Genomic DNA, 23,617 nt, shown 5'->3' with positions numbered 1-23,617 from the left:
TTTCAATCGTTTGAGTTATTCTTGATTCATATTTACCGTACCTAGTTGATAATGATAAAAAAATATTCTTTTATTAAAATTTATGAGAACTGAAATCAGCGGCAGTGGTGTAGTAATTTAATTGAAGATTCTTTCATAAACATTTGTGCTTTAAATTAAACCGTTTTGAGATAGAGAGCAATCGTGGCAAAATGTCGAATATGTAAGCAGAATTAAGGATGTTTAATGTACTTTAAGAGTTTGTGCTGCAGAATAACTCACTCTTTCGACTCAATCAATCGTGTGCGGATCTCTTTTATACATACAGAATTAAAGATGTTTGTATGTTGAAATCTATTTCAATTCCCCCAACGAACGAAGTGATTCAAATGCAAGGGTTTTGTCTTCACTCATTTACTGAATCAGATTAAATTTCGTTCTGTCACCCACACATTTTGTGCGCAATATATGCATCTTGGTTGAATAACTTTTACTCAGTTTGCATTTCAGTTCTCTTGGCCGCCATATTAGTGAAACTAGCAAGTAACACGTACACGGTTTTAAACGGCCGTCTTCATCAAAGTTTTAATTTGAATGGTATACAAAATCTTAATAAATTGGGGCTATAAAATGTTAATGGAAATAAGAAACTTTAAAGAGAATGAACAAACATTAGACGCTTCTTAATGTTCTTTAACGAGGAAAAAAAATCATTACAACAGAGATACAGTCAGCGCAACAATCAAGCAAGTTTTGACTATCCTTCAATCATCTCCCCGTTCAAACATCGTGGTATGTAAGTCTGAATAAACCCAAACCACGCTGCACATTTTCTGGCGGTTATCGTGTTTACGTTTATCCTCTTCTCGCGGGGATCTTCAAACGCCCTAACTATCAACTAGTCCTTTCACGATATCGACTGCGAGCAGTCTCTTACTTTTCCTAACCTCTGTAGCGCGCGATTGATCGAGCGAACGAGGAAGCTGCGACCCGAGAGAAACGCGGGTGCAGAGGGATCCCCAATCCCTCTTCGTTCGCTATTCTAATTTGCATAATTTTGCCGGCGCTTTTGCTCGCGTGATCTGAGGGAAAAGGGAGGACTGCTCGCAGTCTATTCACGATACTCATTTGGGATACGGTTTCGACAAACTCTGTGCTCTATTACTGCGAAACAAGTGTGCACATGTACAGCATCGTTTTGAAATTTAAGGTGATTCCACTGAATTGCATTGCGCATCCTTGCTGCGCATATTTATCGCGTCATTTAGCGCGCGCACGCACAACATCGCGGGATTTCCTTGAGGTTAAGCTCGGCAGGAAAATAAATGGTCCTTTTCTTCTAAACGAGCACGGTGACCCCCATTTTTTATTCAACGAAATTAAAGAAAATACGACTCTCTAAGTTATATCCCAGTTTCAATAATTTTTTATTATTCAATTTCGAAAAATTATTGTGGAATCACTACTACGATCATTTTGGACGTTTCGCGGGAAACGTACAACAGCTCGAATGTCCCCTATTATGCTATGGGAGTTACAGTACTGTTACAAGAAAAATGCTAGTATTTCATTGTCAGTACTAACTTACTGGAAGTAGTGGGCACTTCTCGCTGAAGACTAGCTCTTTTAATATTGAGGTCACATGCGTAAAAAATAGTGAGATACTACAGCCCCCTAGGGTGAAAACAAGCACGGTGACCCCCTCTTTTAATTTTATTTTTCTGATGTACTAGATGTACTTAACATCTGTAGAGATTTTCAAAAAATTATCATTACAAACGTACTTTCGATGGAATCACCTTAAGCATGATCCATATCAATCCAGTGTGAAATTAGTCAGAAACCACGTAACTAAAAATCTTTTTTAATTGAAATTTTATTCGCGCAATGAAAGGTTAATGAATCTTCATTCGCACTAAAGAATGTTGTTTTCGATAAAACGCTACTTTAATTGGCCTTATTGAATCTTCTTTTCGATGCAAAACTCCTTAATGACTCCGCTACAAATTGAAATGTTTCATTTCCTAGCTAAACTGATTTAATACATTAATTTTATTGACCAATATTTTCGAGCTAATGAAAATTTATTTCCTGATAATGAAGGAAAAAGGTGTAAAAACAAAAACTTAACGTTGTAAGAATTGAATCTTGCGTAAACGACCACCCCTGGTTCGGAAAAGATGTTGGCGTTTACGAGATCCTTTGTACTTGAGATTCGATATTCAATTTCACAGTATTTCAGTAAAGCTGAATTCAAACTCCGCACGGCCTGTGAGTCACCGTGAAATCACCTGTCCGAAGAGAACAAATACCCTATACTTGAAGAGTGACGCTTCGCATACTAAAGCACGATTTCCATAAATCCCCTTATTTGTTTTGAGAAGTAAGGCGGATAATCGGATAAGAGCATTTTTAAAATCTTGAAAACAGTCCGGTTAGATTTATATCCGCAAGAAACCGGTGACGAAGGAGATCCTTGGTGGATATGAATTCAAGGTAGGAAAATAAACACTGGTTTGTTGATTTTTTCAGCGCAAAAACTGCATCTCGCTGATTACAGTGGCGGTTTTAAATTGAACAGATTTGACGTTGGTTTGACTTATGCGATTTTGATGCCTTTAAACGTGATTTCTCATGCATACTACAATACTCTTCGATTGCTTTTCATCGGTGTTTGGCCAACACTAATACAGTAAAGTTTAATCGCACATTTCTTAGAATTTGCTGCATTTTTGGAAGGTTGTTACTGTCTTTCTGTAAGTGATGAAAAAGGAGAAACAGCGTTTAAGCGTTTTGTACAAACGCGACTTATTAAAACGCAGCAGTTTTCGATGAAGAACAATTGTCGCACAATTATTTTTCTATCACAGAAATGCAGAGAGGGTATTAGCCGTTTTCGCTGTAAGCTCTACCATAAGCCCATCCTCGCAAAAAAATTGAGTGGGCGACAATAAAGAAATTTTCTCTTGGTAATATTTTCCTTGTACTGTTATTCCTGTGTCGCTTTCGTTTCCTCTTATTTCTTTTTGTTTCTCGTTTAATTCGGTTCCAGTTAAGTCTTTATTCAGCTATTAAAGTCCTACCGTGATGTTTTGGTAGCTTTCCAAAGGGAACCGCCATTGTAATTAATGTCCTCAAGTCACAATTTGACACCGACTCTGAAAAGCCCTTAACTTAATTTAGCTTCGAAATTTTCTTCAAAATTAGAAAAGCTTTGTGGTGTTTACTATGCGAAACTTGTGTAAATTTGCAATACTTTCCAGCTGAAAGTACCCCAAACACCCTTTGTAAACTTGTAAATCTTGAAGCACGGTTTTGCTGTTCTTGATATTTCATAGCATTTACCCTACAGAATGTCTTATTTACTATCTGACATTACCATACTAATTACAATCTTTAGATGATAATATATGGTACACAACTCAAATTTGTCATTTTTTTTTTCCAAAAAAAGGCCGCAATGAAAAACAAAAATTATACAGTAAATGTTCAATGTTAACAACCGTCCACCCCTAAAAGCTAAAAGCAGTCCTTAATGGTCACCTTTTTGCTTGTGCCTTAAATTTAAAAGTGCAATCAGTGGAATAATTATTGGTGAGTAATTACCTTTGGCAGGTGCCAAAAACATAACAGAGGTCTCGCATGAGGTGTTTTGTGCGATAAACGACGAAAATTGTCGCTCAGCCAGTTTTCAGTTACTAGATTCCCATTCGCGGATGTTGACAGGGAATTCTTCCATCTTTTAGTCCTCGTTAGCACCCATCGCACGTTTCAACATAGTGCGTGTGTAAGTCGCAAGCCATTATCTACTGATAATTTTTACATCAGTGGCGCGTGCATTATCTCCTACTAAACGGCGTACGTTAAAAGCCAAAAATATTGGACCAGTTTGTATAGAATGAAAAGATCCATCGTTAAATATTTGGTCCGATATTGAAGGCATATACATGCAGTGTTTTCATCGCAGGTTATAAAAAGAAAGTGGTAGTCAAAAGCTTTTCCAAAATCTAGCAATTCTCAAATGTTGAGTGACGTTCAGTTTGGGACCTGATATGTTCCGTTCCAGATTGGTGCATGAAGATACAAGATGGGATGCGTTTAATTTATGACGAATAATTTCTGACTCTTCTTTTGTGCCAATGGACAAAATTGCGTACAGTTAACGATGATGATTTTGCACAATGTAGAGTGCTATAAAATTTCTTTCCTTAAACTTTAGTTTCCCAACTAGCACCAAAAGACACACATAGAGAGTGACTGAGAACTGAACATGAATGTTGATCAGATCAGTTAGAGAGTATCAGTAAGGTGGAGATTGATTTAATGCTTTCTCCCTCTTTCGCAAGTAGAACTTGCCAATGCAACTGACTATCGTAAAAACGTTTTGTTTTGATGCCTCATTGGTAAAAGCCCACAAGAAAACTAGATCCTGCAATATAGCACGTCAGTTGGCTCTTTTGAAATCGCCGGAAATTAGGATTTTATTGGAAAATCTGAGGCGACTGACCCTAGGGTAGCCGCATATGAAGGAAGGCGACGGAAAGCAGTTAAATTAAATTAACTACCTCAAACTTTGAAATGATTTTTTTCTTCTTAAAAAGTTTTTTAATAATATGATATTGTTATTATAAATCAAGAGAGGATGAAGGGGTACATCCTGTCTTGTAGAAATTGAACTGTTCCGTTCTGATTGAGATAATTATCAATCGACATCAATACAGTGAGTTAATCACGGAGGTCGCTTACGGGTATAAAATCACGGATTTCGGTCTCACTTAGGACAAAGCGGAAATATTTTTCGATGTCACTTAGGGTTACACGTGAATGCACAAAACAAAAAATAAAACGCCATGATATCGTTCGAATAAATAAATAAAGCTCGAGCCACACCCTAATTGGTCTCTTTTAATTTAGTTTTTAATTTAAATTCCCAGCATCCCCGCTCCTTTCACATGAAGCCCTTCGACATGATTGATTTAACCTTTTCATCGACCAGTTTTAACTGGTTTTTTAAACGGATGTTTTAAGTCATAAGAAGACTAAAGGAACGGAACAAAACAATCCTTTTCAAGAAGCATGCATGCGTATACTTTTGATGCGTATTTCATATTCTCAGTTCAACTGAAATTGTGCTCTTAGTTGTCGGGCCTTGTTTATGGTGATAGAGCAATGAACATATTTTGCGGAACCTCATGCCCTTTGAGTTAACTGATTTTTTCCTTAAATCGCCATAACTAAACTAGTGGAATAAGGCTCTGCAATTATTGTAAAAAATAAGTAAGAACATGACGCGTAAAGTATAGAAACCGGAAATCTTGATGGCAGCAGAGTATTATGTGTATGGCCATGCGTTGTAGTTGCAGAAAACGTATAACACGATATGCGGTGTTCTTTCTTGCTTTCTTTCTCCTTTGATGAATGAATGAGCATCGCACTGAGACCAGGTTCTTGGCTATCAAGCCACGGAGACCAGCTGGCCATTTTATGACTTCCTCACAGTTAATATTATTGTGCCCACAGATATCGATCTATGGATTCAAAGTGAATATATTTCAGGTCCTTTGTTGAAACAACTTTTAAGAAATCTAATTTCACTGCGAAGGTCAACCGATCATGTAGATAATCATGTAGATGATGATGATAATGATAATAACAATAATAATAATAATAATAATAATAATAATAATAATAATAATAATAATAATTTTTAATATATTTTATATTTTTTATATATGTATATATATTTTATTGATTTATTCACGTGCTATTTTAAGTTTCGCTTGGCTCACAGGTTACGCTACGCGCCCTGTGGTGCTTTCTTATACTGTGCATACAGATGGTTTTACTGCGCATAATAAAAATAACAATAATAATCTCTTTATTAAAATATTCCAAGTAAAATGTCATTTACAGGTTAAAAGTAGAGAAAAGAGCTATTAAAACCTATTTACAATTCTTTTCGATTAAGAAAAGAGACTATTTTTTTTTGAAGAAAAAGGAAAAAAAATCTCATCAAGTTACAATATTATTATTCGTTTATTGATTTTTACCTAATAAAAAAACCATCAAACTATATTATATAAAAAGAAACAAGAAAAGGTATGTATAAAAATTATAGGACCTAGATTTTGGCAAGGCATCTATCTAATTCAAAGTCTGCTTCTCGAACATTGCTTCTAATAGCTCTTCAAACTGTTTTTGACCCTCTAAGACAGAGTAAAGCCGACCTAAGGATTGCAAAGGAGACTATAGAACGTATCCAAGAGACAGTGGTGGCATAGTTCTCTCCTTTCTTCGCTGCGACTAGCTCTGCCAGTCTGTCATGGTATCTCATTGCACTCTTCTCCCATGCCGCCTGTTCAGTTGTAAAGAATAATGGTGTAAATGTTCCCTGTTCCACGTCCATCACTCTTTTCGTATAAAATCTCTTCTTGTCGTTCTCGTGCTGCTTGTATATCTGCTTAAGGTCCAGGTCTCTATAGGAATCAGCGTTGGGGTAACCTTTGTCTCTCCCAAAAACCTCTGGCATGGATGTCTAGGCGGGCGTCGGGAGCTCTGTTGGCTCTGCTTGGAAGCGACTCTCCCGTGAGCTCCTGGAGGACGGGCTCAATCTCGACATCATTGCAGAACATGCTGAGCATATCTCTTAGCTCATTATGGCGCTGTATTATGAAGCTGCCACGCCTGCAGACCATGGCATGATCAACATTAAAGAAATCGCCACACACGCAAATAGATGGCTTGTCGGCAATTTCCCAGTCATATCTGAGCTTTAGAGCGTCTCGAGACTCGCCCTTGTTCAGACTGAAGCCCATTTCATTGATCGGTATGACTGTCAGCCAGTTAGATGCACCTTTTGCGGAAGCGAGTTCAACAGCGCGTTGTGTCTTCAAAGTAAGAGAGTTCTTTATGTCATTCAGTCTTGTTCGAAACATTTTGTTTTTCTCTCTTCGCACACTCTGCTGTAGTGAACTAACAATGGCATCATCTGGTGTTTCATGGGCTTGTGAAACAATTTTCTTGACTAGTGGCGCTGTGGTCTTCATTGACGCTTGGTACTGTAGATCTGCGTCCTGGCTTGGATTTATAATTCCAAGCCCACCCAGTCTAACTGGCAGTGCCAAGAGGTCCCTTTCGCTCGGCGTTTATTTATATAGCGCGACTTCCAGCGATGACCAATCGCGCTTTACAATTACAGCAAATAAAATTCATTACACCATACAATACTGAATAAAAAAAATTTACATTACATACTTAGGTCTAATTTTTCTGATGTACAAAATTTCTCAATGTGGTATTTAATTATATAGGAAAGCTTTTCTAAAAAGATGAGTCTTAACGTTTTTTTTTAAGCGTTCAAGTCGTCGCAAGATTGTACATGAGAAATTTCTTTTTCCAGTACTCACACACAATATTGAATGTGTTTCTCCAGGACCTATTTAACTATTCAAGCGTTTTGGGGGTCATGCATTAAATTTTTAACCAAGAATCCCCGTTGTATTTTAAATTAAATTTAAGGCTGGTTTGGTTTGAAAAAATTGTCCTCGGTTAACGTCTCAATCTCTGCCGATGATATGCATTTTAGACTCACTCTAGATTCGGTTATGTATTGAACTGAGAAGTTAACTTTGAACATTTTTTCAAAGTCAGCAGGCCTTCATCTTCAACTTCATCACTTCCATCACCGTAAGTAATTATTTCCAAACTGGATATATAGGTAGACCAACGGGTATTAATTAAATTTGATGACATCATGTGATGTGGACTTTACAGAAAGCTTTACAAACTTGTATAGATTCTGGGCTAACAGTCATGCAAAATGTCAATAGTTACTACTGAATTAAACATCTTTCGACTTTCAAAGTCATCTAAGCTGTTTGCTTTCTGACTGAAAATATTCCTTAGTTATAATTCATAACAATACACGACAACATCACTTGGAGATTCTTGGTCGGAAGTTGGATGACCTCCATGAAATTTAAAATCTAGGAACCGTTTAGTCAAAACAAGCATGCAGTTATACATTATACGTGAATATGAGAAAAGATCATTTACGGAACTGAGGATAGGATCGAATGCCATTCCCAGACTCCTTCAGTGTTTTTCACCGATTTTCTTTCTGCATCGTTTTTTTTCTCCCAATTTTGAATGTATTGCGAAGAGTGAGATTTATGCTTAAAACTCTACATTACTTCTTTTTTCAGCGCCAAAGCGATGCCATAACAAGAAAAATACGATATTTCAGCAATTTCTGCCCTGTCAGCTTGCCTCAAAAGTTGTTAGCCAAAATATAGGCCTATACAGAAAACGTTTGAGATACTAGTTATGAAGGGGCATACAAATGTCTCTTTTCCTCACGGGTTCACATGATTATCACACAAAATATGGAGATTTTGGGACATCATGAGCATTCGTAATGACCACTTTGAAGAGCCATAAAAATTTTTTTTAATGTATAATAAGATTAATGTCATCTCGTTCATTAACGTTTGCAGGTGTGACACGATGAGTTAATGCATAACAGTATCTGGCCTTCAATACTTTCGACATCCGTACGAGAATGTACCACATTCATCTACTGTTGCCATTACTTCACTTTTCACTGGTTTTTTGTCAACCGAAACAATTCTACCAAAAAGGGAATATCACTCTTGGCGTTCTTCAGGCACTTCACATAAAAGACACAGAGGACCACTGCGGTGAAATGTACACCTATAGCCTTGGGAGCATAGAGGCCATCACTTTTGCAATCGAGAAAAATAAATAATGACCCGACATTGCTACCAAATGTGACGCTGGGTTTTGACATTCGAGATTACTGCGATTCACCAGTACTAGCCATGGAAAGGGCGACCCGCTTTGTCAAGACCAATTACCCCAACGAATTGATCGAAGAGCAAAAAGATAAGGCTGCAGAATTAAAAAGTCTCAAAATGAATCTGACTTCCCCCATTTCTGCGGTCATCGGTTGCTCAGATTCCAGCAGTACCATGCTAGTTTCGAGTTTACTTCAAGTTGATGGCATTCCCTTGATAAGTCATTCTGCGACTAGCGAAGAGCTAAGCTCACCTTACTATGGCACATTCTTCCGCACCATACCACCCGACGGTGAGCAAGCTAAAGCCATGGTGGACATTATAGAGTATTATGGATGGAAGTACATCGCAGCGGTGGCCGTTGATCATTCATACGGACGGTATGGTTTGCGTGCTTTGGAACGTGAAGCGTATGATCGGAAGACGTTCTGTATTGCTTTTTCAGAATACTTCACACGGTCTGGGTACAAGGGAAAAATAAAAGCAATCGTGAGGAAGCTCAGAGAGGCTAATAACATTACAGTGGTTGTCCTTTGGAGCACTTTTGAACCAGCGAAACGGTTTCTAAAAGAAGCGAATGACCAAGGCTTGGAAGGACGAACATTTCTCATGAGCGAAAGTGTTGCACTTGTCAATCCACAGGTGTGGGGAGAGAGCTCTGCGATCGTCAATGGAGCATTAAGAATAAGGCCCTATCTATTTTCAGATGAGTCATTCGAGAAGCATCTTAAAGGACTCACAGTAAAAGACACTCGACAAAGCGCCAATCCATGGTGGAACGAGTTTTGGACAAACCATCTCAACTGCTCGAAAGATACATGCGATGATCAGGCCAAAATGGACGACCAAGGCTTCAGCAAACTACACCATGCGTTTATTCCTTATCTCACGGACGCTGTGTATGCTCTTGCGCACGCGCTTGATTCCCTATTTAAATGCAAAGAGCCTCGATGCTTGCTGCAGAATGGAAAATGTCCAAAATCATTTTTCAATATCAAACCGGAAGATATACTCTTCTACCTCAGAAACGTCAGCTTTCCAGGAATCACAGGGCAGATACAGTTTACTGAAAACGGGGATCCTCTATCTTCGACCTACGACATCGTGAACTTTCAGAAAAAGGGAGAGAATTGCAAAACCGTGAAGGTGGGCATCTGGAGAGGAGGTCGACATGCCACACTCAAAATCAACAGCACTCTTATCAAATGGAGCGATGGAAAGAACAAGCCTCCAACGTCTACATGCAGGCAAAGTTGTCCGCCTGGAACTAAGCAAACTGCCGAAGTGTCGTGTTGTTGGGAGTGCATCAGTTATCCTGTGGGCAGTATAAGCACACATTACAGCTCTCGCAACTGCACCAAGTGTCCAGAACAACATATGTCCAATGAAGATGGCACAACATGTCTACCTTTACCAGTCATCAACATTCAATGGAAAGACACCACTGCCGTGCTGTTTTCGATTCTAACGGCAATTGGTTTGTTTGGAACGTGCCTAACTTTTGCCGTTTACGTGAAGAACCAGAACACCCCACTGGTGAAGGCTTCTAATCGCGAGCTTAGCTTTCTCTTAATGTTTGCAATTGCATTGTGTTTCGTACTCACAATGCTCCATATTGCTAAACCCATAACAACTCTTTGCTGGATCCTTTATCCCTGGAGGTATTTCACCAACACAGCCTGCGTGTCCATCCTCTTCCTCAAGACAAACCGCCTTGTCCGCGCATTTCAAACTGACATCATCCCTAACTGGTTCAAGCGCTACATCGTGGACCGCAAACGCCAGTTTCTCGTGGTCCTCGCACTCAACATCGTTGAAGTCATTCTCACAGTGCTGCGGCTTGCTTTAGATCCTCCATACCAGTACCAGGAGATACGCCCACAAACACACGTATTTAATACCTGTTTGCCATTCAGGACAACCCTGGGGAAGTTGCTTAGAGCGGTCATGTTCACGTATTTCATATTCCTTTCCCTTTTGTGCGCTATCTTTGCCTTCAAAGCCAGACGACTCCCCGAAAATTTCAACGAAACAAGATACATTGGTCTGGCCATGTACGTGCTTCTGATCTCGTGGGCAGTTTATTTTCCAATGGATTCGTCCCTGGAGGGATTTTACACAACAATAGTGGCCTGCATCACTGCTCTGGTCACTGCATATGGCCTGCTTCTGTGCGTATTTGCGCCAAAGATCTTTGTGATCTTGTTTCATCCAGAACAGAACACAAATGAATCCATGAAAGCTGAAATCGGGCAATTTACAAATGTCAACATGTCCTCAAAAGTCCTTAACAGGATGGTGCGACCAGCTTATACAAATGAAACCAGTCTCAACGGTCAAGCTTAACGGCTAAATCTGCGAGGGAGATAAGTATCTAATACACGAGATATACAATTTATATAATGGTACCCATTTCCCCCCTTGGTGTGAAGAAAATGAGTTTAAAAAAGTCACCTTTCATGAATGAAGAGAAGAGGCGGTGCGGACTAAAAAAACCGGTTTCCGTAAGAAGCTTATCGCTGAAAAGAGAAGTTTAGTAATTTTAGTGATCATATGAAAATACCGTGGGCAACGATTCAACGATCGAGTAGGCTTTGAGTGCACTGTAGCCGGTGATTCTCACCGGTCACACAGTCAAGAAACCAGGCCTTAGTTTGAAGGTATACCGTTGATTAAGACATATTAGTTCTTTGTCCTTCGTCAAATAGTGAATTTAAACGTTATCACTATTGGAAGTGAAAGAGATCAACTGAGAATGGTTAAATCATTTATCGTACTCAACTTAGTGTAGGGTTTCCTGCTTTTACTCTTTAGAAAAATCGATTAAAGGGAATTGTTTTAATCTTATTTAAAACTTATAGAGGGCTATTTTGTGATGAGAGGATTTTATGATATTTGCTATAATTTGCTTTGCTGATAAAAATATTAAAACCAACGTAAAAAATATAAGGTTCCTTAGTTTCAAGGTCAATAAACCGTAAACATAACCTGTTGTAGTAATTTAGGCGTAAAGTGTTTCTATTAAGGATCATAACTGTAATAGGTGTCCAAGCTGTAAGTCAACCTGCTAGAAACTGTTATCCACCTGTGTAACTTTTGAAAGTAATTAATGTTTCAGAGTAAGCTTAGGTTTCGTTCAACAGACTTTCAGAAATAATTGTTGTATTCTGTAATCTGATTCGTTGGAAAATGATGTAACTCGAATCGCTTCACTAGTTAGGCTTAAATACGAGTGCTTTGTAAGATTTTCCTTGGTTACGTTACACCCTTGATTACGTCCTCGGTTATAGCCTTGGTATTAAACCCTACGTTGGAGCCAAGTTCTGTGTGGTTTTACTGTCTCAGAGATATTCGCTTGCCGTAAGAGTGTTCCTCAGCAAAAAGGCCTTTACCCAAGTGATTTTGAAGAGTTTCCCCCTAACGTCCGTATTTCCGTTTGTGAACGCAAAATCCTGTTTTCACTAACATAACACTAACCAATGTATAGTAACTGATGGGTCACAAATGAGATTAGAACAACGGCCATAAAACCAAGGGAAAAAACTGAAGAACTGAATAGTAAGAAAAATGGCTTTGTAAAAAAAAAGCCAAAATTCCTAAAAGCTCATCAAAAGCTAATCTATGTGCTGCTGATAATTCACGTGTGTCCTATTACCCAGTGGATTCGTCTCTGGAGGGATTTTACAGTATCAAAGTGGCCTGCACAACTGTCTTGGTCACTTCACATGCCGTGGACTATTTGTGGGGCCTTACCTCACCGGGGTTGCAAATTCATGGACGCTACAGTGGGACATTTGACATTTGGCAAATCAGTTCGAATGTCCTTCAAAGTCCATCAGATGACGGTACGACCATTGATGGAATTAAAAACAGTATTGACTGTCACCCTTGGGGCCGACTGAATCAACGAGGGATGCCTAGCATCTCATAAACAAAACAAGTCTTTATGTAATGGAAGAGGCAGTACAAGCACTCAGCACGGAAGAGAAATTTGAAGGTGCAGAGTCACCCTTTTGTAGCTGCCCTTGTATTGTCTTCCTTGCTTCCCCCTTTTTTTTTAATAATCCACCCAGACGAAGGAAAACCTAATGTCCCACAGTAACAAACATTCCAGTTATTGTAAGCTCTCCTTATCCCAAAATTTACTCGTCTCAACGACTGCCAAATATAAATATTTCTTTAAAACTTAATGGTTGCTTCCACGGTTCCTCTCGAGGATAGTTTAGTCGCAAAAAATGTGATAAGTAATCGTAGCAATGATTAGTCCATCAGCTGAGAACCGAAAATTTGGGTTTATGGCTCACTTAAGGGAAACAAATGAAGCTTGTCTGATCTTAATTTTTTACTATTAAGCATCATAAAAATGTCTGATAACAAGGATGGAACGGTAGCTTTCACTTTGTAAATCGAATTTTAAATTTGACCCGCATACCCCCTTTTGGCCGCCATCTTGGATTTTTGGGGGAAGGCAACAGAGTTGCCTTTATTCTTTTAACGTTAACGAATCGCGTTTCAAACGCAAATTTAGAACGTAGTGGACCTACAAACATGATTTTCGTTTATTCTAGTGTTGAAATTATAACTAAGTGAAGTCATGTGACAACGCCTGGTTTTTGGTCACAGTATGACCAGTTTGCACTTACAATCATTTCAGAAGAAAAAATTGTGAGTTCTCGAAATTATTTCGAAAAGAAAAGAGAGCAAGTATATAAAATATATGTATACACTGCAAGTGTGTTGAATAATGCACCCTCAAAAACAATTCCCTGCTTTCTACCCCCCAGCTCCAGTTCCCAAACACGTGGTCTCACAAACATTTAATAGCTTTTCGCCCTCGGTGGGAAAGCTTTTTCTCCGGCACCATGATCAGTGGCCGACGAAGCAGCGAGCGCGTAGACGTAGTGTTGGACGTGTATCGCGAGGTATCGATCAAGAATGTCGAAAGATCGAAAAGAGTGTCTACCTCTGACTGTGTACAATACAACAACATACCCCCTGCCTAATGGAACAAGCTGCTCAGTGTCACCGCAAACAAGCCTTAGATCGTCAAGACAGAAGCATTTAGAAGCAGGCTCGGCAACCAAATCATGTACGTAACAACCGAAGATCAGTACTGGCGAATAGACGCAGCCAGATTCGAACCTGCTCCTGAGTTAGAGTGTAATCACGAAGACTACTGAGTAGGGTGTACATACTTTCACATATTATGTGATTGTTTCAATATACAGAACAAGTCATGTCTACGACCTCACGTTACAAGAGCAAATTATCAAGCAGCAATCTGGAGAAGAGCCATCGTTCCACTTCCAGTATATCCTCTCCCCTCATGGGCTCGGCGGGAAAGTGGCAATGTCTTTAACATCCTGGAATTTGTGTGGCTTTGATCTTAGCCGGCTCTAGAAGAGGTCCTGGAGCTACTCTCCTGTACGGGTAAGAGAGTATACACGGACGAGAACTGTACATGTTGCTCCGCTAAAGCGGATCTGAAGTGCACTGACATGTGCACTATCCAGTATGAGGACATGGCGACGGATTATGGCGTTCAGTATGAGAGTGAGGATAGTGACTCTAAGATGTATAGGATTGATACGAATGTTACGGAATGTTCTAGGTTCTAATTAGCGGCCACGTTGTTTGTCACTTACGTTCTAGTTAATTTTCCGTTATTGTTTTTTATATTTTTCCCGTTAGTCTCATAGGGGCCACTTAACACTCGTGGAACCTAATTATGCGTACTTGGAGTATATAGCACATGTTATTTTATTTTCTCTCTGCTTTTCGTTGCATATTTTGGGGTAGCGCATATCTACCGTTTAGTTACAAACATTCTGTCAAGTCACTGCCGTTTAGTTTATCTTTATTTGGAGATATCACCGATAAGGTTCGTATCGTCGTTTAAATGCGTCTTGTATTATTTGTTCTTATTTTCGTTTCACTTGTAATTTACGCTAATGCTTATTTTTTAACTTACTGTTCTAGAACCAGTTGACTCAGTTTACTGAGTGTCTTCGGTGATTGAATAAAATTTTTACGTAGCGTTCGCCGGTATTTCTGCGGCTACAACGAGTAAGTACATTCATAGGTGTAGGTTACTTGGATTGGTGAACAGAAAGCTAATTATTACCTTTTGTTGTGTCTTCCTTCCGGTTCGATATAGCAAGATCCCTCTCTCTTGATGGGACACATGTTGTATAAAGCTTTCTGCAACTCGTGCATATTCTTTTTTCATCTACGATGTCCGAGACGCAAAAGCAGTACATGACATGAACGTATGTTTATTTTATTGATCCCATATGTATATGCAAGTAACAGCAGTGGAGAATGTCGTTATACGATTGTGCGCTTCTGTACTTAAACAAGTTCTAGACTGAGCCCTAATCACACCTCAAGTGTGGATCTACAGGGTGTTTCAAAAGTTCGTGGACATTTTAAAAAGTCTATACTTCATCCAGATTTCTTATATTTCTCTCCATTTTCTTGCAGATATTAACAAATCTTATTGTTTATCGATTTTCAGAACTTTTTTATGAGTCAGATAAAAATCCCCGTTGAAATAAATATTTTCCCGCCAAAAGGTGCAAATCTGTAACGTGTGTGTTTCTGTACTTTCCCGCCATTTTTGTCTGTTTTCAGTAGCAACTACATACTGTAGATTTTCCACGTCTTGGTATAATTTTTAATTATGAACCCTAAAAATGCAGTCTATTTAAGAGCACAGGCAGCAATTCTAGGATCATCTGGAGTATCTGTTCGAGAAACGGCTAAAATACTGCAAAAAAGCAAAAGCTGGGTAGTGAAGTGGTATTAAAGGTTCACAAGAGTTTTACGACAAGCCAAGAATTGGTCGACCATCAGCCCTTGACAGAACGGCAAAGAAAGTTATAGAAAAAGCAAAGTATAAAAGAGGAAATTCTACAAGAAAAATCAGCAAACAACTGAAGAACAAAGGTGTGCCTGGATCTGCACCAACAGTGTGGAGGTATATGTCAAGAAAAGGATGAAAACCTTTGAGACGAAAAAAGCTTACACTTCTGAGCAACAACCAGAGGAAAGCTCGCTTGGTATTCGCTTATAAATATCATAAATTTACAGCAGATGAACGGGAAAATTCTCTTTAGCGATGAGTGCCTTAAAAACCTTTTTCATTTTCCGAACCCTAAAAACGATAGCGTATGGGGCTCACATGAGAGTCAAGTTCCGCCATCGTACCAATTTAAAAAGGAAGCGCCAAATGGATGGTTTGGGGTGGCATGACAGGCCGCGGCCTTACTTCCCTACATTTCATCCCGCAAGGACAGACTGTAACGGCAGAGTATTACATCACAAAAATCCTTGAGAGAGAAGTGAAGCCTCTTTTCAGCCGAAGATCTACAACAGAAGAGCCTGTAAAACGAAAGCTTTTCACAAACAATAGCAGTGCGACCCTCGTTCAAGATGGTGCACCAGCTCATACGGCGAAAGCAACACAGCAGTGGTGCAAGAGAAACCTCCCGAATTTTATCCAAAAAGATGAGTGGCCAGCAAATTCACCTGACCTTAACCCCATTGAAAACCTATGGAGCATCATCGACGAAGCTGCACACAGAGATCCGATCCCTAAGACGATGGGAGAACTAGAATCAAGGTTACGGCACGCCTGGCAGAACATACCGCTAGCAAGCCTAAGGGAGCTAGCTCGTTCCATGCCGCAACGGCTCAAAAACGTTATACAGAACAATGGGGGGCACTCTGGATATTGATGTTTAAACAGTGGTCAAAGGAAACAATGTACATAAAACTGGAAAACCTTCATTAATATCGGATTTCTAAAACTATCATTTATTTGTATTAAAATAAAGTGTCCACGAACTTTTGAAACACCCTGTAGTTATCTACTCTTATTTGTGGTATATTTTTTCATGGCGTAGTAACAACAACAACAACAACAACTTTATTTATATGCTTATATCTTTTACAGAAATAGAAAACCCCATATCAGCAGAGCTAATCGAGGCGGGCTGTGTAACTTAATAAGTATTACAAACATAAATAAAAATACAATAAATTAGTAAATATAAATAAGTAGATAAGTACACGCATTTGTTCTTTTAATCAAACGTAGAAAAAGACGTTTTTCTAGCATTATGATGTAGAGCGCCTTAATGGTAATTTAGTTTTTCAGATGATTGAGATAGCGGTCGAATACACAAGCAAGAAACAAAACGGCGGTCACTGTGACGTCATTCATGACTTTAACATAACTTGAACAACCGTAAACAATGCTGAACTAAATATCTCAGATACATATAATTCTAAATATACGTCTAGGCAAAAATTGTGTGCACTTAACAAAGAATAACATTTTTAAAGGTTTTTTTAGGAATCCAAGATGGCGACCAAAAGGAGAGTTCCAGGGGCAAATTTAAAATTAAATTTACAAAGTGAAAGCTACCGTTCTATCCTTGTATTTTTATGATGCTTAAAAGTAAAAGATTAAGATTAGACAAGTTTCGTTTGTTTCCCCTAAGTGAGCCATACAATCCCCCTAGCTGATGGGACTATTATTTTTAGTCATTTGTCTTGCATCCGTCATCTTGTATGTGACACGTTATTTGGTCATATACGAAGCCTTATGCATTATCTTTTGGACAATCGCAACACACACACACACACACACACACACAAAAATAAATAATAATAATAATAATGACGCTCATACCGATCCAATATTTAAGGATCTTTGTATTTTACCGCTACATGATATGTATTTAGTACAGACAGGTAAAATTTTCTGTCTGGATCGTTTTTAAAACAATTTGAATCGTATTTTTAGTTAGATATTGATTTATATCTGTGTAGTTAACTGTTGATATACAGCGTGAAAATAAAGTTTGCGTGTAATTTTCAGGCCTTTGGCACATACAATTCGGTATCATTTATGTTAAGGCGCCAACAAGTGGAACTAGTCATTACTAGGTTGCCTGCGAACTGGTTTACCACCAACTGAGCGCCACCTAAGGACCTAGACTGCAAGCAGTCCCTTTCTGGATAGTCGAGAGGTCGCGCGAAATAACCGAGTGCAAAAAAACTGAGAGGTAGCGCGAAATAGCCGAGCGCGAAAAAACTGCAGCGAACGAGCGGAGGGGAACAGTCTCTTCTCGTTTATATCTCCTCACTCCAGTCTCGCTGCGCTGTGAGTGCACCCTCTCGACTAACCAGAAAGGGACTGCTTGCAGTCTACCTAAGGAGCCTGTTCGCAGCTTGTCCGTATATTTTCTTGTTGATTGACAAAAGATCCGGTTGCCTGGCATACTGTCACGGGCACAGGCTAATACAATTCAAGGCACGTTTTACCCATTTAAATAGTCTTTTGAACAATTGCATCTGGTAAAACGTTTAGGACGGTCTAGTCTCGATTTGTAACCGTTCTTTTGCCAAGAACCATTTCCATGCCATTTTCTTTAAGGTAAGTTTACGTTTACCATTGACAATTATTTTTAGTCTCAATTCTTGCAGTTTCACGATTTTAATTCAAGAATCAACTAAAAGATTCTGAAATTTTAAATACCCTGCAACCATTAATTTAACTTCCATCGACCATGTTTTTAGTCATAAGAAGACTAAAGAAACTGAACAAAACAATCCTTTTCTAGAAACATGCATGCGAACTTTTGATGCGTATTTCATATTCTCAGTTCAACTGAAATTGTGTTTTAAGTTTTCGTTCTGATACTTGAACGTTGAATACGGTCCTTGTTTATGGTGATAGAGCAATGAACATATTTTCCGGAATCTCATGCCCTTTGAGTTTACTGATTTCTTCCTTAAGTCGCCAAAACCGGCTAAACCAGTGGAAGAAGGCTCTGCCATTTCTGTAAAATAAGTAAGAACAAGGCGCGTAAAGTAAAGAAACTGGAAATCTTTATGGCAGCAGAGTATTATGTGTACAATGTGTGGTAGTTGCAGAAAACGTATAAACGATATGCAGTGTTCTCAAGTTTCTTGTTTTCTGTCTCAGTTTATGAATGAATGAGCATCGCACTGTGACTACGAACTTAAGAAGTTTCTAAGAACATCCTAAATTAAATTCAGAAATCAACCTGGAAGCTATGATAGTACGATACCTATGGAAGTGTCATCTGCCAACCGTATAGGCCAGGCGAAAAAGCCAACTGGGAACAGCTGGCCATTTTATGACTTCCTCGCGAATAATATTATTGTTCCCACAGATCTATGCATTAAATAGTGAGTATTTTTCAGGTCCTTTATTGACGCAACTTTTAAAAAAATTAAATTCACTGCGAAGGTCAAGCGATCATGTCGTGAGATATTTCTTTTTCCAGTATTCATACACTATATTGAATGTGTTTCTCCAGGACCGATTTAACTATTCAAGCTTTTGGGGGTTCATTACATTTTTAACCAAGAATCCCCGTTGTATTTTTACATGTTTCAGCTTAAACAATATTTCCAACTCGGAAGCAACAGCTGGATACATTGAAAGGCGAGCGGTTATTGTATAAAAAAGGGGGGTTCAGTCAGGTTCTTAAAATACAGCGTGACTATCCGTCTATCTGTAGCTTCTACTCCTTGTCACATTATTACGCCCATCCTTGTTCTACCAATATATTCTGTAAATAATTAATGATAAGTTGAAAGCTGGTTGGCTTTGAAAAAACTGTCCCCGGTTAACGCCTCAATCTCTACCGATATCTAATCACAACTTGAAATTAATGAGCCTAAAATACAAACGTTACTGCACTAGAGGTTAACATTTTTCATTAAATGAATAAATTAATAATATGCTTGCGATTTTTTGGAAGCACTCGCACATCGTTCTTTAAGTACATATGACATGCATTAACACCTGCAAAGCATGATATGCCGGTGGTTGTATTACCATAATTTCACAAGCATACTATTCATACAGTCATTCAATGAAAAGTTTTGACTTTAGTAAAGTAAGTTTTGCATGTTAGACTCACTCCAGATTCCGTTAGGTATTGAACTGAGAAGTTAACTTCGAATATTTTTTCAAAGCCAACCAACGTTCAACTTCAACTTCATCACTTCCATCACTGTAAGTAATTATTTACAAACTGGATATATAGGTGAACCAACAGTATTAATTAATTTTGATGACATCATGTGATGAGGACTTTAAAGAAAGCTTCACAAGCTTGTATAGATCCTGGGCTAACAGTCATACGAAACGCTTGGAATGTCAGATATAATTACTACTGAAATATACATCCTTCGACTTTCAAAGTCATCACGAGCATTCGTAATGACCACTTTGAAGAGCCATGATAATAGTTTTAATGAATCATAAGAGTAATGTCATCCCGTTCATTAACGTTTGCAGGTGTAACACGATGAGTTAATGCATAACAACATCTGGCCTTCAATCATTTTCGACATCCGTACGAGAATGTACCACATTTATCTACTGTTGCCATTACTTCACTTTTCACTGGTTTTTTGTCAACCGAAACGATTCTACCAAAAAGGGAATGTCACTCTTGGCGTTCTTCAGAAACTTCACATAAAAGACGCAGAGGATCAATGCGGTGAAATGTACACCTTTGGCCTTGGGAGCATAGAGGCTATCACTTTTGCAATCGAGAAAATAAACAATGACCCGAACTTGCTACCAAATGTGACCCTGGGCTTTGACATTCGAGATTACTGCGATTCACCAGTACTAGCCATGAAAACGGCGACCAACTTTGTCAAGAACAATTACCTCAACGAATTGATCAAAGAGCAAAAACATAAGGCTGCAGAATTAAAAAGTCTTAAAATGAATCTGACTTCCCCCATTTCAGCGGTTATTGGTTGCGGAGATTCAAGCAGCAGCATACTAGTTTCGAGGTTACTTCAAGTGGATGGCATTCCCATGGTAAGTGCGTCTGCAACTAGCGAAGAGCTAAGCTCACCTTACTTTGCCACATTCTTTCGCACCATACCAGCCGACGGTGAGCAAGCTAAAGCCATGGTGGACATTATAGAGTATTATGGATGGAAGTACATCGCGGCGGTGGCCGTTGATGATTCATACGGACAGTATGGTTTGCGTGCTTTGGAACGAGAAGCCTATGACCGGAAGACGTTCTGTACTGCTTTTTCAGAGTACTTAACACTGTCTGGGTACAAAGGGAAAATAAAAGCAATCGTGAGGAAGCTCAGAGAGGCTAATAACATTAAAGTGGTCGTCCTTTGGAGTACTTATGAGCCCACGAAACGGTTTCTAAAAGAAGCGAATGACCAAGGCTTGGAACGAACATTTCTCGTCAGCAGAGGTGTTGCATTTGTCAATCCGAATGTGTGGGGAGAGAGCGCTGCGATCCTCAATGGAGCATTAGGAATAAGGCCTCATGTATTTGCAGATGAGTCATTCGAGAAGCATCTTAAAGGACTCACAGTAAAAGACACTCGACAAAGCGCCAATCCATGGTGGAACAAGTTTTGGACAAATCACCTTAACTGCTCAAAAAATACATGCGATGATCAGGCCAAAATGGACGGCCAAGGCTTCAGCAAACTACACCATGCGTTTATTCCTTATCTCACGGACGCTGTGTATACTCTTGCGCACGCGCTTGATTCCCTATTTAAATGCAAAGAGTCCCAAGGCTTGCTGCAGAAAGGAAAATGTCTAAAATCATTTTTTAATCTCAAACCGGAAGATATACTCTTCTACCTCAGAAACGTCAGCTTTCCAGGAATCACAGGGCAGATACAGTTTACTGAAAACGGGGATCCTCTATCTTCGACCTACGACATCGTGAACTTTCAGAAAAAAGGAGACAATTACAAAATGGTAAAGGTGGGCATTTGGAGAGGAGGACGACATGCCACACTCAAAATCAACAGCACACAGATCAAATGGGGCGATGGAAAGAACAAGCCTCCAACGTCTACATGCAGGCAACGTTGTCCGCCGGGAACTAAGCAAACCGCCGAATTGTCGTGTTGTTGGGAATGCATCAGTTGTCCTGTGGGCAGTATAAGTACACAGTACAGTTCTCCCAACTGCACCAAGTGTCCAGAACGACATATGTCCAATGAAGATGGCACAACATGTCTATCTTTACCAGTCATCAACATCCAATGGAAAGACACCACTGCCGTGCTGTTTTCGATTATAACGGCAATTGGTTTGTTTGGAACGTGCCTAACTTTTGCTGTTTTCGTGAAGCACCAGAACACCCCACTGGTGAAGGCTTCCAATCGCGAGCTCAGCTTTCTCTTAATGTTTGCAATTGCATTGTGTTTCGTACTCACGATGCTCCACATTGCTAAACCCACAACAACTCTTTGCTGCATTCTTTATCCTTGGAGGTACTTCACCAACACAGCTTGCGTGTCCATCCTCTTCCTCAAGACAAACCGCCTTGTCCGCGCATTTCAAACTGACGTCATCCCCAACTGGTTCAAGCGCTACATCGTGGACCGCAAACGCCAATTTCTCGTGGTCCTCGCACTCAATATCGTTGAAGTCATTCTCACAGTGCTGTGGCTTGCTTTAGATCCTCCATACCAGCACCAGGAGATACGCCCACAAACACACGTATTTAATACCTGTTTGCCATTCAGGACAACCCTGGGGAAGGTGCTTAGAGCGGTCATGTTCACGTATTTCATATTCCTTTCCCTTTTGTGCGCTATCTATGCCTTCAAAGCCAGACGACTCCCCGAAAATTTCAACGAGACAAGATACATTGGTCTGGCCATGTATGTGCTTCTGATCTCGTGGGCAATCTATTTTCCAATGGATTCGTCCCTGGAGGGATTTTACACAACAATAGTGGCCTGCATCACTGCCCTGGTCACTGCATATGGCCTGCTTCTGTGCGTGTTTGCCCCAAAGATCTTTGTGATCTTGTTTCACCCAGAGCAAAACACAAATGAGTCCATGAAGGCTGAAATCGGGCAATTTACAACAAATGTCAACATGTCCTCAAACGTCCATCACAGGAAGGTACAACCAACTAATACAAATGAGACCAGTCTCAACTGTCAAGCTTAACTGACGGCTAAATCACGAAGGGAGGTATCTCATACACGAGATATGCATTTATATAAGGATACCTTTAATGAATGTAAGAGAAGAGGCGGTACAAGCAGTTACTACGAACAGGAAGCCGTGTAATTTTCCAGGGTGCAAGTTTAGAAGCTACCCTTGTATTTTGCCTTGTCTTCATTTCTTCATTCAGTTGACTGCAAGTAACCTAATGTTACACAGTAATATTATTTCCAGGGTTACTGAATAAACCGCCGATGTTCTAATCTAAAACTGTCAGTCCTCTCGCACAATGTAACTAAACGTAACTAAAAAAGCCCGTTACCGTATGTAGCTTTTCGCTGAAAGAAGAAGTTAGCAATTTTAAGTCCTCATAAATTTAAGTTAATGGGACAACCATGAGAGATTACGTGCTGGTTGTGTGACATGCTTTAAGGTAGGGGGTAGGGTTTCACAGTCCAAAGTTTATCGGGATCACATGCATTAGTAACGCAAACTGTACGCTGAGCCAATCAGAATCGGCTGGTATTTCACTGTCAATCAATCCTCAGACATCGAGCACGAGTTCTGTGTTCATTCATTCCTTCGCTGCGAGCTAGCAAACTGTAGTTGTCTTGTTCTACGACGTGTTTTTTCCCTCCCCCCTCACCCTATGGTTTAAGCATGTCACACACAAATTAACCCTAGTATTACCCAATGCCTATGAATTTATGAATAGTTATAATATATCTTACTTAAGCTGCTAAGCTGGGCCTGGGCCCCCACGTTACGGGATCATTGACTAGCTTTCCTATGTACAGCTCATGTACATGTTTCC

General features: G+C 39.5%; 1 protein-coding gene and 1 pseudogene across 1 annotated transcript; both read left to right on the top strand.

The window, feature by feature from the left end:
- Positions 1-8,489: 8,489 nt before the first annotated feature.
- On the top strand, positions 8,490-12,115 carry LOC146464762 (extracellular calcium-sensing receptor-like; annotated as a pseudogene).
- An 8,090-nt stretch (positions 12,116-20,205) lies between these two features.
- On the top strand, positions 20,206-23,083 carry LOC146464761 (extracellular calcium-sensing receptor-like). Its single transcript, XM_085129598.1, has one exon. It carries the CDS (start codon positions 20,206-20,208, stop codon positions 22,804-22,806), a length of 2,601 nt encoding a protein of 866 aa, XP_084985724.1. The 3' UTR covers positions 22,807-23,083.
- The last annotated feature ends 534 nt before the right edge of the window (positions 23,084-23,617 follow it).

This window comes from Pavona decussata, unplaced genomic scaffold (assembly GCF_977016875.1).
Source record: "Pavona decussata unplaced genomic scaffold, jaPavDecu1.1 SCAFFOLD_161, whole genome shotgun sequence".
Classification (NCBI taxonomy): Eukaryota; Metazoa; Cnidaria; class Anthozoa; order Scleractinia; family Agariciidae; genus Pavona; species Pavona decussata.
Note: the sequence above shows the minus strand (reverse complement) of the source record. Positions and strands in the feature narration are given on the sequence as shown.